Source organism: Lepidochelys kempii, chromosome 5 (assembly GCF_965140285.1).
Source record: "Lepidochelys kempii isolate rLepKem1 chromosome 5, rLepKem1.hap1, whole genome shotgun sequence".
Classification (NCBI taxonomy): domain Eukaryota; kingdom Metazoa; phylum Chordata; order Testudines; family Cheloniidae; genus Lepidochelys; species Lepidochelys kempii.
This window is the reverse complement of record NC_136384.1, coordinates 109,414,591-109,429,593: the sequence shown is the minus strand read 5'-3', so window position 1 is coordinate 109,429,593 and position 15,003 is coordinate 109,414,591. Positions and strand designations below refer to the sequence as shown.

The 15,003-nt window shown below is 43.0% G+C and overlaps 1 protein-coding gene across 6 annotated transcripts in view; it reads left to right on the top strand.

The window, feature by feature from the left end:
* Positions 1-558: 558 nt before the first annotated feature.
* The window catches only part of ZDHHC21 (zDHHC palmitoyltransferase 21), a 65,638-nt gene continuing 51,193 nt past the window's right edge, over positions 559-15,003 (top strand). For 3 of the 6 annotated variants that reach the window (XM_073345419.2, XM_073345424.2, XM_073345423.2), the window contains exons 1-3: positions 559-773; positions 12,088-12,291; positions 14,502-14,600. In XM_073345419.2, the coding sequence (XP_073201520.1) occupies positions 12,138-12,291; positions 14,502-14,600 (253 nt within the window). In that variant the 5' untranslated portion in view covers positions 559-773; positions 12,088-12,137. Of the gene's footprint in view, positions 774-1,799; positions 2,478-12,087; positions 12,292-14,501; positions 14,601-15,003 lie in introns of all 6 variants that reach the window. The other 3 variants (XM_078852937.1, XM_073345422.2, XM_073345425.2) reach the window with 3 other exon arrangements.

The window sequence follows — 15,003 nt, the reverse complement described above, 5'->3', positions numbered from 1 at the left end:
AGCAGAGGTATTCAAGAGAGAAAGAGGACATTTGTGCATGCATAGCTTTCATGTGGGAGTGCATATACTGCAAGCCTGAAGTAGGACTGTTCCTGCTCCTCATGATTTTAAAGGTCTCACATTATTTGGTGTTTTTCTTAAAGCCCCAACTCCTGGAGTCAAGTGATTACATGAAAACCTCAGCTTTCATTTCAAACTGGTTAGTTTATAGTCCTCAGGATTGCAGAGAAAAGATACTGCCACCTGAATGTACCCAAATGGCTCAAAAGGCAGAAAACAAATAAAAAAAGAAACCCAACTATATTATGTCTCTTAATCCTGTGATTTTTTTAAGCCAGTCTCATTATTTTGGGGAGGCCTGAGGCCGCACGGCCTCTGGAATGCTGGGCGTTGGCAACGCTGGGCGTGGAACGTCTGACTCGGACGGTTTGTCACAGGGGCTTGCCCCACATATCACGCCACCCCCACGTCTGCCGCGGCTGAGGACAGGGAAGGGCGCGCGGGCGAAAAGAGCGCGCGCGGGCCGGGAGTAGAACGCACCCAGGGGCCAGCAGGGCGCCCGCCCGCCCTCAGCGCGTTTGGCCGCGGCTCTGAGTGTGTCCCTACTCAGCGAGCCGTCGCCCTCCGTGCGCGCAGGCGTAGACTCCTGCGGAAGCGGAAGCGGAAGCGGAAGGTGGTGGAAACTGACAGAGATAGAGTCTGCGGCTGGCGGTTGGGTGAGCGCGGGAGCGGTCGGAGTGGCTCTGCGGGGACGGTTTAGCCCCCGCGTACGGGTCAGTTCTGCCTTGTGCGAGGAGGGGGCGCTGTGGGCATTCCCAGGGGATTCTGCGAGGGTGGGGTGGTCAGGAGGAGTCTGGGGGCTGAGGCAGGGGCGGGCTGGTCTGGTGCGGGGGGGGAGCGCTTGAGTGTGGGTGGTCGGGGGCAGCGCGTGAGTGGGAGTGGGGGGGCTGGCTGGTGGGGGGAGCGCGGGAGTGGGGGGGCTGGCTGGTGTGGGGGTGGCAGTGGGTGCAGATATGGTGGTTGCGAGGGTCCCCTGGGTAGGGTACTGGTCAGGGTCACAGGGGTGTTTCCCAAAGCCTCCAAAAGGTGGGAGTCCTGCTGAGCCTGGTACTCCAGGTCACTAATTCCAATTCATCCATGGCTAGTCGTGCCAAAAAGCTGCTCCCATGTTGGTCTTAATGGTTTTAGCGTAATTAGTCCCCATCCTTTCTGCCTGTGTTAATTGTTTGGAGGTAGTTATTTTATACTGGGGCCAAGATGTGGCCCTTCCAGGGTAGGCTTAGTGCAAGGATTGGCAACCTTTGGCATGGGGCCCGCCAGGGAAATCTGCTGGTAGGCCCGGATGGTTTGTTTACCTGCAGCATCCACAGGTTCAGCCAGTCACAACTCCCACTGGCCGCAGTTCGCTGTGCCAGGCCAACGGGGGCTGTGGGAAGCGGCGGCCAGCACATCTGTCAGCCTGCACCACTTCCCACAGCCCCCATTGGCCTGGAATGGTGAACCACGGCTGAACCTGCGGCCGCTGCAGGTAAACAAACCATCCCAGCCCACCAGTGGATTTCCCTGACGGGCCGCGTGCCAAAGGTTGCCGATCCTTGGCTTAGTGTATGTTAGCAGGATGCTGTGGGGAAGGTTGAAATGTTGCTGTCCCTAGTGTGTTTCCTGGATAGATGACTTCACTCTTCAGAGCTTTCAATGTTGCACATTTCACCTGAATTAAATATTGTTTAATAAAAGGTGCATTATATTTTCTGTGTAGATGGAAAAAGACTTCTATTAATTTTTGAATATTTCCATAGCTGATAAATAGGAATCCGTTTTTGTCAGTGTCTACAAAGCCTCTGAACAACTCAGCCAGAGTCATCTCTGAATAGCTGTAAAGAATCTCTCTGCCTCTCTTCCAGTGTGTTTAGTAATTTCCCACAGTAACATTTTACTTCCAGAAAGGGAACAACACAAAAACGAGGAAGCTATTTCAATGGAAATTAAAAGGAACAGTCACAAGAGTGAAATGTCTGCAAGCTACATGAAAACTACTTAAAAACACCATAATAGAGGCTCAAACTAAATGTATACCCCAAATAATAATAACAATAAATTTTTAAAAAATGACACCATGGCTGAACAACAGATTAAAAAAAGCAGAGGCAAAAAGAAGCAGGGACCCTGCCCAACAATCAGTGAGGCCACTGAACAGTCAAGGTGGTAAAGAAGCATCCAGAGAAGATAAGGCTGCATTGGAGAAGCTAAAAGAATTCTTAGCATTCATCTTCAGTGCAGAGGATGAGAAGGAGATTCCCACATCTGATCCATTCTTTTTAGGTGACAAATCTGAGGAACTGTCCCAGATTGAGGTGTCAGAGGAGATTTTTAAACAAATTAATAAATTAAACAATAGTAAGTCACCAGGACCAGAAGGTATTCACCCAAGAGTTCTGAAAGAATTCAAATATGAAGTGGCAGAACTACTAACTGTGGTATGTAACCTAGTGCTTAAGTCTCTGTACTAGATGATTGGAGGATAGCTAATGTAATGCTGATTTTTTTAAAAAGGCTGCAGAGGTGTTCCTGGCAATTACAGGCTGGTAAGCCTAATTTCAGTAGCAGGCGAATTGGTTGAAACTATAGTAAAGAACAGAATTATGAAAGACATAGATGACACAATATGTTGAGAAAGTGTGAACATACCTTTTGTAAAGGGAAATCATGCCTCACGAATCTATTAGAATTCCTTAATGGAGTCAATGTGCATGTGGACCAGAGTGATCCAGTGGATATCATGTACTTGAACTTTCAGAAAGCCTTTGGCAAGGTCCCACAGCAAAGACTCTTAAGCAAAGAAATCAGTCCTGGAATAAGAGGGAAGGTCCTCTTGTGGATCAGTAACTGGTTAAAGGATAGGAAACAAAGAATAGGAATAAATGTTCAGTTTTCACAGCAGAGAGAGTAAATAGCGGGGTTCCCCAAGGATCTATACTGGGACCAGTGCCATTCAACGTATTCATAAATGCTCTGGAAAAGGGGGTGAACGTTGATGTGACAAAATTTGCAGATGATACAAAATTACTCAAGATAGTTCAGTCCAAAGCTGACTGAGAAGGGTTACAAAGGGATCTCAAAACTGTACAGGAAAGGGAGGGAACAAAATGTGAGAGGAAATTCCATGTTGATAAATGCTAAGTAATGCAAATCAGAAATTTTAATCCCAACTATACATACAAACTGATGGGGTCTAAATTAGCTGTTGCTCATGAAAGCGAACCTGGAGTCATGTTGGATAGTTGTCTGAAAAGATCTTTTCAGAGTGCATCAGCAGTCAAAAACGCTAACAGTCTGTCAGGAGCCATTAAGAAAGGGATACATAAAAAGATGGAAAATATCATAATGCTATTATATGTATAAATCCATGGTATGCCCACATCTTGATTACTGGTTGTTCTGGCATGCACTTCTGGTTGCCCCATCTAAAAAAAGGTATATTATAGTTGGAAAAAGTACAAAGAAGGGCAGCAAAAATTATTAGGGCTCGGGAACAGCTTCCATACAAGGAGAGACTAAAAAGATTGGGACAGTTCAGCTTAGAAAAGAGATGACTAAGGGGCTATAATAGAGGTGTGCAAAATCATAAATGCGATGGAGAAAGTTATTGGGGAGTCTTATTTACCACTTCATAACCCAAGAACCAGGGTCAATGAAATATAATAGGCAGCAGGTTTAAAACAAGCATGAGAAAGTACTGTCTCACACAACGCACAGTCAACCTGTGGAATTCATTGCCATGGGATGTTGTAAAGGCCAAAAGTATAGCTAATGGGGGGGGGGAGTTCATGAACTAGATGACCTCCGGAAGTCTCTTCCAACCCTAATCTTCTGTGATCCTATGGAGGATAGGTCCATGGATAGTTATTAGTCAAGATGGTCAGAGATGCATCCCTATGCTCTGTGTTTCCCTAAACCTCTGACTGCCAGATGTGGGGGCTGGCCGACAGGGCCCTGTTCTGTTCATTCTGTCTGACGCATTTGGCACTGGCTAGTGTTGGAATACAGGATACTGGACTAGATGGACCATTGGTCTGACCCAGTATGGCCCTTCTGATATTCCTAGCACCAGCTTTGGTTGTGGCCTTTATGTACTGCTATAAAATGAATAATAATAATAAAGGGGATAGTTTTGATTTGTGTACTATTGCACTTGCTTAAAGTATTCAAAAACATTTTGCAGAGAAGAACGTCAGTTCTGTGCAGATTAATGCACATGCCTAATGTCACACATTGTGAATAGCCCCATTGACATCAATAGGATTACTTGCTTTGTAAAGTTAAGCATGTGCATAAGATTTTGCCCTATCTCAGGGCCTAACTAGGTGCTGGTACAGCAGTCACCGTTATGCCTGGCAATTGCCTGTGTATACCCTTAGATGCTCTCTCTTTTACTGAGAAATTGAATTCTAACTACTGTAGCAAAGTTTATTTCCTGCACTTTTCAAAATGTGTGGTGGGACCTGAGTTTTAAGGGAACTGTTGTGTGAAGGCAAGCTTTAAAAATAGATTATTGATTTTGCTACAAACCCCTTAAACTATCCATATTTCATATAAACATTTCTGATTACTGTGTATAAAAAAATTTATTGACGTGATTTCTCTGCTTGCCTGACTCATTTGGTGATTTTATAATCCAGTGTTCATCACATCACAATTCATCATCTTGAAGGTAATTCTAATGAACAAACACTGGATTTAAGGCATCATTAATTGAAATGGGCAGGATAGGGTGGGTTAGGAAAAGAGTTCTCTGGCACTAGGTTTTAGAGTAACAGCCGTGTTAGTCTGTATTCGCAAAAAGAAAAGGAGTACTTGTGGCACCTTAGAGACTAACCAATTTATTTGAGCATGAGCTTTCGTGAGCTACAGCTCACTTCATCGGATGCATACCGTGGAAACTGCAGCAGACTTTATATACACACAGAGAACATGAAACAATACCTCCTTCCACCCCACTGTCCTGCTGGTAATAGCTTATCTAAAGTGATCATCAAGTTGGGCCATTTCCAGCACAAAACCAGGTTTTCTCGGTGGAGGGTGAGAAAACCTGGATTTGTGCTGGAAATGGCCCAACTTGATGATCACTTTAGATAAGCTATTACCAGCAGGACAGTGGGGTGGGAGGAGGTATTGTTTCATGTTCTCTGTGTGTATATAAAGTCTGCTGCAGTTTCCACGGTATGCATCCGATGAAGTGAGCTGTAGCTCACGAAAGCTCATGCTCAAATAAATTGGTTAGTCTCTAAGGTGCCACAAGTACTCCTTTTCTTCTGGCACTAGGGTTGCCAACCCTCCCGGAATTAAAGATTAATCTCTAATAAACAAGTATGTCATGTGATGAAATCTCCAGGAATACATCCAACCAAAATTGGCAACCCTACTGTGTGCACACATCCCGGAGTAACACAGCTTTCTGAAAGGGCAAGGAGAAGTTTTGTTAGGGAGAGAGAGAAGGGATTCTCATTACAAATCTAAAATTGCAACAGTTGTAGCTGGTGGTTTTCACAGCAAAAACTTCCCCTGCTTAGAAACGCTTCATGATTATTTGGAGAAATGTTATACTTTTGGTGAGATATAATAAAATAAAAATAGAAGTAGAAAGCCCCAAGCACTAGAAAAATTTACAGCAAGTGTCTTCCCTAAAGGGTTTTGTTAGTAACCTGGTAGGCATACACAGTATCTACTTTTAATAACTACATATACGCAATCCTTAATGTTAATTAAATATTGTAATTATTTTTCTTTGAACCAAAGTTGATGCATTTTAAAGAGCAATATGACTGTAAAAATGACATTGTGGTGTTTTGTGCGTATCTTCATGACTTCTATATATTTTCTCACATTACTTGTAAATATGGATTTTCCAATTACAAAATTAGCAAATTCACCTTGCAATCTAAGAGTTAGATGGGTTCTTTTGGATTAATGCATCACCACCAGTATGTGTTTAAAAAAACTTGCTTTTCCCCTTGTTAATTCTGTTACTCATGTACAAACAGAAAATAATCCAATTCACTCTCCTGTTGTGATGAGTGCCCCTCATACCGGTTATGCAGTGTTGCTAACAGCAATATAAGGGAAAAAAACCATAAAAACTTATTTTATCACTGAAATAATAATTTAGTATGCAAAACTGTCTCAGAATTCATAGGTTTCAGAGTAGCAGCCGTGTTAGTCTGTATTCGCAAAAAGAAAAGGAGTACTTGTGGCACCTTAGAGACTAACAAATTTATTTGAGCATAAGCTTTCGTGAGCTACAGCTCAAATAAATTTGTTAGTCTCTAAGGTGCCATAAGTACTCCTTTTCTTTTTTCAGAATTCATACTGATTTAAATATATTGCGTGTAGTGCAATTTTTGCGTAGTAATTTGTTTGATCATAACTGTCCTTTAAAGGGATGTTGTGCAGAGAAATTTCCTCTCCGACATAGAGTGCCATGCCTTTCAAACTTTCACAACATAATAATTGTAATCCAGGGCTTCTGTTTAAAATTTTCTGTGACTGGACAATTTTAGTTAGGTGACCATGTCTACAATAACAAGCTAGATGAATTGTCAGTTCAATGACAGATGAAAGTCTTTATTGGCAAATGCAAGGCAATCCATTTTAAAAGAAATAATTTGAACTGTTATTTATTTCTGTGTTCTTAAATAGCTACATTGAAGAAATAAATCTTTATTCCTTGGGGGATTCTGTGGGACTGTGCACCCGCAGAAAAGCCCTTCCACCCCGCAGCTTTCCTGTGTTTCCCTGCAGGGGGTAGGAAGACGGGCAGGGGGTGACCATGGGTGCAGTTTTTTAGGGGGGGGATTGCCCATTCCCCAATCTATTTCCCCCTTTTTGCTTTTTCGAATGCAATTTGTCTGTATAGATTTCCCGTTATGCCGGCTCGCACAGTTTTCTGTCTGAATCACAAACAACAACCAAAGTCCTCGCTGATGTGAGGCCTTCCCCCAGAGCTCCAACCACCATCCCCTGGGTCCCCCTCCCTCCTCCAACGAGCCTCTGTGCATCCAGATCTCCCACTGAGCTTCCCGCACCCCGATTGCCCCATACAGAAACCTCTCACCGCACACCTGGATTTCCCCACACTAAGACCTTCCACGTTGAATCCTGTTGGGCTGAGCCTGCCCACCCACACGTGGTCCACCTGGTGCAAAGGGTCAGAGCCCCGGGGTGTTTCTGGAGGAGGCCCAGCCCTTGCACTGTGTCAGGGTCAGGTGCATCCTCACTGCCGAGTCCCTGAACTTGGGGGGGGCTTCAGGGTGATCTCCCACCTTAGTGTAGCCAATGGTCTGTGCTCCCCACTGCCGTTCTGGAGCCACATTTATTTATTGACAAATAAAATGTGCAGAATTTTAAAATATTATGGACATAATTTTTAATTTTGGCACATAATTTTAATTTTTTTGGTGCAGAATCCCCTCAGGAGTAAATCTGAGAATCATTGTGGATAGCTTGATGAAGACCTCTGCTCAGTGTGAAATAGTGGTCCAAAAATTTTAGGATGTATAAAGAATAGGATAATACTGTATACTGTCCTATTCTATAAATTAGTAATAACATTCTCACCTTGAATGCTGTGTTCAGTTCTATTTCCTGTCTTGGAAAACATATAGCAAAAAAAGAAAGGGTCCAGAGGTGGGTGGGGGAAATTATTAGAGGCATGAAGAAACTTCCATATGAAGTGAAAATGAAAAGGTTAGGAATATGTTTAGTTCTGAGAAGATATAAATAAAAAGGAATATGGTTCTGGTATATAAACTAAAGAATGGCACAGAGAAGACAAATCAAGTTCTTACTTTTTACGTAAAGAAAAAACCAATAAAATTGAATGACAATAAACAGTGCTTCTAAAAGGAAATAACTTTTTACGCAATGTATGATGAACCTATAGAACTTACTGCTACAGGACTTCATTTTGTCTAAAGAGTTTAGCAGGATTTTTAAAAACTCTGTGTTAACAATAAGATCCACAGTTATAGTCTTTAAGATGTGTGTGTGTGTATGTAGGTGTAGCTGAATATGTGTATATACATTGGGCTGTAGAGCATAAGGCAATCACTGACTTAATGGGGGTTAGGAAGAAATTTTCCACTGCGGGAATTTTCTACTTCCTCCAAAGTATCAATGACTGATTGCTGTCAATGTACTGTACTGGAGGAGCCACTTTTCAGAGCTGGGATACTGTTGCTAACTTCCGGCACTGTTTGTTTGGGCTGAAGTATTTTCCATTGTGGGAATGCTCTCCTTAGTGATAGAGTGTCTGCTGTTCTCTTGTGTTAAGAACGAAAACTGAAACTGATTCCCTAGGAATCAGTGGTTTCTTGGTATTTCTGCTGCTTGCTGTATTACCAGCCTATATGTTTATGCCAATACTTTGTATTGGCTTAGATTTAGATTTCTAAAAATATTTGCAAGACCTCTGAACCGTGAGCTCCTACCACAGTGTTTCTGGAAAAAATATGAAACAAGTAAGTGGCATCCAGTGTGACTTAATGAGGAACTAAAAGGAAATCAAGAAAAAGGGGAACCAACTAAACAAGAAATTCTTAGCTATTTATGATATATACTGGGGTGGGCAAACTACGGCCCATGGGCCGGATCCAGCCTGAGAGCTGTTTTAAGCCGGCGCGTGAGCTGCACCACGCAGCTTGGCCGTGCTCCGGTGCTCTGGCCAGGGCACTGGGTCTGGGGCCGCACCACGCGGTTCAGCCCCACTCCAGCCGGAGTGCTGGGTCGGGGGCCGCACCACCCCCTGAGCCTCTCCCCACACCCCAACCGCCTTCCCCAGCGCTGATCCCCCTCCTGCTCTCCAAACCCCTCAATCCCAGCCTGAGCACCCTCCTACACCCCAAACTCCTCGCCCCCAACCCAGAGCCCGCACCCCCTTTTGCACCCCAACCCCAATTTTGTGAGCATTCATGGCCCGCCATATCATTTGGCCCTTGGGCCAAAATGTTTGCCCACCCCGATGTATATAGTGGCACAGGTATGCATTCGGTTTTACCTTTTCAACTTAAAAGCTGGTTTCATCATAGACTTGTAATTGCTTTATTAAATAGGACTTTTGAAAGGAGGACTTGCATTGAAGAATTAAAGTTCATAAACCTGAAGAGTGAAGTTCTAAGGTGATTTGAAAGAGAGAGATGCTGCTCAGCAACCCTTGAGGGTTTTCGCTTCTTTGGGTTTTTTTTGCCTTCCTCTGCAGTGTGGGGCACGGGTCACTTGCTGGAGGATTCTCTGCACGTTGAAGTCTTTAAACCACAATTTGAGGACTTCAGTAGCTCAGACATACATTACAGGAGAGCGTGGGTGAGATTCTGTGGCCTGCTTTGTGCAGGAGGTCAGACTAGATGATTATAATGGTCCCTTCTGACCTTAACATCTAGGAATCTATGAGTCTAGGTCAGGAATGTTGTTCACATTGTCATCGGCGATCCCTCAAGGTGGAGGATGATCTCTTTCACAGGTTATATTTTATAACCAGGACTTGAAAAATTTACAGCAATCCCATTAAAAGGGAATAAACCTATTAGCCAGAGGTAAAAAGACCTACTGTTGTGGGATTGGGGGAGTCCAATACTTGACTTCTCCCAGACCCTTGGGAACTCTACTCTTCAGGGTAGAAGTTTTTGATGAGAGGGATTCAGCACCTTCTTCCAGAGGAAGTACTTCCAGAGTCCCAGTGTGGCTTCAGACCATCATGAGGCACAACTGACATGATTTTTGCAGCCAGGCAGATCCAGGAAAAATGTTAAGAACACCACCAGGAGCTGTATATGGCCTTTATCGATCAGACCAAAGCCTTTGACTCTGTCAACCGTGAGGCGCTGTGGAAAATCATGTCAAAATTTGGCTGCCCAACCAAATTTATCACTATTGTAAGATTCCTCCACACCCAGATGATTGCCTCCATCCTCTGCAGTGATTCTACCTCTGAGCCCTTTGCCATCCGAACTGGCATAAAACAAAGCTGTATATTGGCACCCACCCTTTTCTCCACTTTCTTAGCAGCTATGAAAACATTAACCCAAGACATCTACCCCAGGGCATTGGTATCCAATATCAAATTGACAGCAACCTCTTCAACCTATCTCATCTCCGTGCCAGAACTATATTTTTCATGGGTTCTTAGGTGGCTAAGGAGTCCGATCCTTGAGCCACAGGCTCGTTGACAGACATTGCATGTGGTGTTGGAAGACTGGGTTGGGCCGCAATTGCTGTGTGACGGTTGTCTTTCCATTTTTTTTTCTGGGGTTTTTCTGCTACCAGAGCAAGGTGATTTTCCTCAAAAGTGGACGTTCCCTGTCTGACAAGTCTTCGCCGGTTATCTGTATCCTGAGCTGCTGTCTCGCAGTATGTGGTGTCGATGCCACATCTCTTGATGTTTATCTTGAGAGTGTCTGTAAAGGGTTTCTTTTGGTCTCCACGTTTCCTTTCTGCTTTGGTGAGTTGGGCATACAGTAGTTGTTTTGGTAAACATACATCAGGCATGCTCACACAGTGCCCGCTCCACCTCAGCTGGTGCTGGATAATCAGGGCCTGAACACAGAAGATGTCCTCTGTGAAGACACTGACATTAGTGCGATGATTCTCCCACTTTATGTTGAGGTTCTGCCATAGAAAGTGCTGGTCCTGGCGTTCCAGGTTTTTCAGGTGTTTTCTATAGGTCCGCCAAGTCTCACAGCCGTAGAAGAGAGCTGGGATTACCACTGCTTTATAAACTAAAAGTCTAGTATGTGTTCTGATGTTGTGACTGTTGAATGCCCAGCGAGACAGTCTGCCAAAGGGAGTCTCTCTACGGACTACGGAATAATGTAGCTGAAGTCGACGTACTTAGATCTACTTACCATGGTGTCTTCATTGCTATGTGTAGACAGGAGAGCCTCTCCCGTCGAGTCCCCTTGTGCTTCTCGTTGAGCTGGAGTACCGGAGTCGACATTTGAGTGATTGGCGGTTGTCTATACTAGACACGATAAATCGACCCCCGTGAGATTGATCACTGCCCATCGATCCAGCCGGTAGTGTAGACAAGGTCTTAGATTTCAGAAGCTTTGCAGTAGAGAGAGGAAGGAAGTGAGAGGAAGGGAAGGAACTCTTGTCCTCCTCTTCACAATAGCTCTTTCACCTCCAAAAAAATAACCTGAAATCACTGTTCTGGCAAATGGCCTGCAGGATGATTTCACAAGGGTTATGATTGTGTTGTAAATCATTAATATGATGGGAATTAGGGGTGAGCAAAGGGGCTAGGAGATCACATTGTGACTGACCTGTTTGCCATAGAAATAATTTTTGGCATACTGCTGTGACCCCTTTTAGCTGGAAAAATGTTTATGAAAGTGCAATTCCTTCCGCTTTCAGCATTTTTAAAAGAGGATACCTGATCAGTGAAGAGCTTCAACTGCAGATTGCTACAGAAGTATGTGAGGATTTAATTTTCAAATAGATTGAATATAAATAATCTTTCAAAATTTGGGTTGCACAGTTGGATGTAATGAGATGTAAATAGGTAAAGAGAGCCTTGTGTGCTATTTGTGATAGCCCACATCCATCTAGTTGGCTTAGTTTTGAGAGAGAGAGAGAGAGAGAAAATCAACATTCTTTTTTTATCAACACTTTTTTAACCACCCCTAGGCTGTCTCTGTTGAGTTTTCCTAAAATCATTGATTGGCTGATTATCTTTGTAAATGCACCTATTTTCATTTGCATTTGAAGTCCTCTTCAGGTTTTATATCCTTTGTCTTTTCACTCATCTTCATGGTAAAAGTTAAGCAATAGACAATGAGATGTTTACAATGAAGAAGAAGCCATAAGTGTATATCACATGGTAGTGCATGAACTCTGTGTATGAGGCTTTGAAACATTTAGAAACTTGCATCTGGTTTCCAAATCTGTGCACATGGACCAAATAACAGTTATGCTACTTGAAGTACAGGGAACATTCTACTAGTATTTATTAACTTTCTAATAACCCACGATGAAGTTTTCATGTTACTACTTCAACTTACTGGGGGGGGTTGTTTTTCTTTTTTCTTTTTTTAGGATCATCATTTTCTCCCTGTGTGTGGCAAGCTGCCTTCAGATAATGTACAATGGGGCTACAAATTCATTTTGTGGTTGACCCGCAGGGGTGGTGCTGCATGGGCATGATTATCTTCGTTTGGCTTTACAACACACTCTTTATTCCCCAAATTATCCTCTTTCCTCACTATGAAGAGGGACACACTTCAACTGCAGCGATATTGTGTAAGTTGCATTGAGCCCAATCTCTCCCTCTCCTATCTAGTAAAAAAAAAAAAGGTACCTGTGGGCAATAGCACCTACTCTGACCTATGTAGTATCAAGTTCCAGAATTCCGGGGAAGAAGGAGAGCAATCCAGCAAAAACTGGTCTTAATGCTGATTCTTAAAAATCCAACTTCCTCCTTATTTTTGAAATACAATAAATCTGAAATAGCTTATTTTGGTATTACTTTAGATTAAAGCCTTAACTACAGACAGAGACATGCTAACTGTAATTGGGCTCTGACATACTCATTTGACACAGTTCAGTATGTCCATATATCTGCTTTTTTTTCCCAACACCGCATGTGTGAATCCTGTGGCCAGTCTATACCTACAATCTGCATGAGTGTATATCAGTATCAGGAAAAGCTGAGCAGGTATACCATATATCCTATATTTGCATCAGCAGCTGATGCTGGGAGAGGGGATTGTGGGTGTATTTGGGTATATTTTCACTGCAGTTAAGTTTTCTACACTTGAACTACTCCTCTAAAGTTAGCCTCATGCTGATGAGAGCAGCTACACTTTGAAATAACATTCAAGCTGCTGCGTACACACTGGCACAGCACTCACTCGTGTGTGGCACTTAAGGCTTCGGGGGCACATCTAGGGTTGCCAACTCTCCAGGATTGATCTGGAGTCTCCTGGAATCCGCATCCATCTCCTGGTGACTATTGAAAACAGTCTAATTTTAATAGGATATTTTAAGCAAATGACATTGTCATGTTGGGAGAAAAAAAAATCTGGAATAGCTTCAGTCAGAGTTGGCAACCCTAGGCACATCCCATAGTTCTTTGAAGTGCAGTAAGCTGAGTTTTTCTACAAATTATTTCCCAGTGAATTGTAAGAGAATTTCCCTGTCCCATCTGGGGACATGGTAGAATTGTGGAAAGGCATTGGAGGACTAGCAGCAATCAGGTGGAGCTAGCCTGCATCAACACGGCAGAGGGGTCATGTTAGCAGTTAATGAGTTGGGCTAACTCAGGCTGGCTATATGAGGAGAATGTCACTGGGACAAGGAGCCAGGGATGGGGAAGAGAGAGGACTTGGACAGTGACAGGTTGGAAGGGATGGGGAAGAAGACGTCAAGCTTTGAGGGCAGAGGGGGGTATAGGAAGAAGAGTCTGTGTCCACTAAAGCACACTCCCCTCTAGAGACTGGAATGGGACTCAGGATTCCTGAATTTCACTGTTCCTGTGAAGTCAACAAATATCTGTGGAAACCCATGGGCAAAGTGATTCATTCAGTGCCCATGATGGGTTGTGTAAAGAGGCTGTGGGCCGTCAGAGCCCAGCTTCATTTCCTGCAGAAATTGGAAGGTGTGTAGGGAATGAAGCAGGGGACTTCAGGAAGAGAAAAGTGCTATATAATGCTAAATACTCTGAAAAATCAGGTCCTAGGTGTCTCTGTTTGGACACCCAAAATTAGTGGATACTTTTGACCTTAATTTCTCTATATCTCAGTTCCTCATCTGTAAAATGGGTATAATACCACTATATCTCACCGGTGTCATGAAAATAAATTAATGTTTGTGATGCACTTATATGCCATAATGATGAGCACCATTAGAAAAATTGATGAGGAAGCTAATAATTCTGTCTTTGTAGCAGTGTTTGAATATGTGCAGTAAATGAGGCATGCGTCCACATATTGAACAACAAGGAGAAAACAAAATATTAAGTAGCTGCTCATTCAATGAGCACTGTCCATTTTGTGTGCTGAATGAGGCAGCAGTCCTGTGGAAAACATTTAATGCAATCATGTAATAAAAGCCTATCATAATGCTTATGTACAAAGAGCCCAATTAGATGTGCATAGGCAACCTTAATTGTGGTATTTCCTAACCTTTGTGTGTTTGACTTTGCAATCTTAATATGTTCTTTTAAGGTTGTTTTTATGTGTAATATATGTATGAAATATTTATATGCATAAACGGAATGCTGGTTTACATGTGTTAATTAAGCTATGTTAGTTTAAATCAGATTTACTTTTCAAATATGCCAATTATTGCAGCTTCTTTTATTCTGCAATTTTCTGTTGTCTTGCCTCATTCCTATAAAGTAATCTTTTGCTGTGCTGGAACTATTAAAATGTGACCCATTACTGCATGCAATCTTTGGCCAAAGATGTACTTGATGTAATATTCTGAAAACTTGCGTATTTATTTTTCAGGCTACTACTTAGTCTCATTGTTCTGTATAGTTTCATTATTGAGAGCCTCCATAGCTGATCCAGGAAAACTCCCTGAAACACCAAAGATACCACTTACAGGTACTATATTGCAAGATGTTTCTAAATAATACAATGTTGGTTGCTTTGCATAATCTCTAATATTAGTTTTAATAGCTGTTGGAAGCTTACTAGCCTTGTTTGCAACCACTCCCTTGAAAACCAAACAGGGTTTGGAAAATCTAGTGTTGGTGCTGTTGTGATAGAGGTTAGCAAGGTCATACGCTGTGTTGCAAGGGCATGTGATCAAGAGCAACCCAAGTAACTGTTTATGCTACTCCATCAATCCGCATAGCTCATTAGCGGGAAGGGATACTACTCCCTGGTGATGTAGGCCTCAGTGTATCGCTATGGGAGATTTTTGGACATCAAGATCAGCTGATTTGGAAAAACGCAAGTGAGGACTTTTTAAAAACGTAACTCTTCCTCAGAGGCCAAAGTGGAA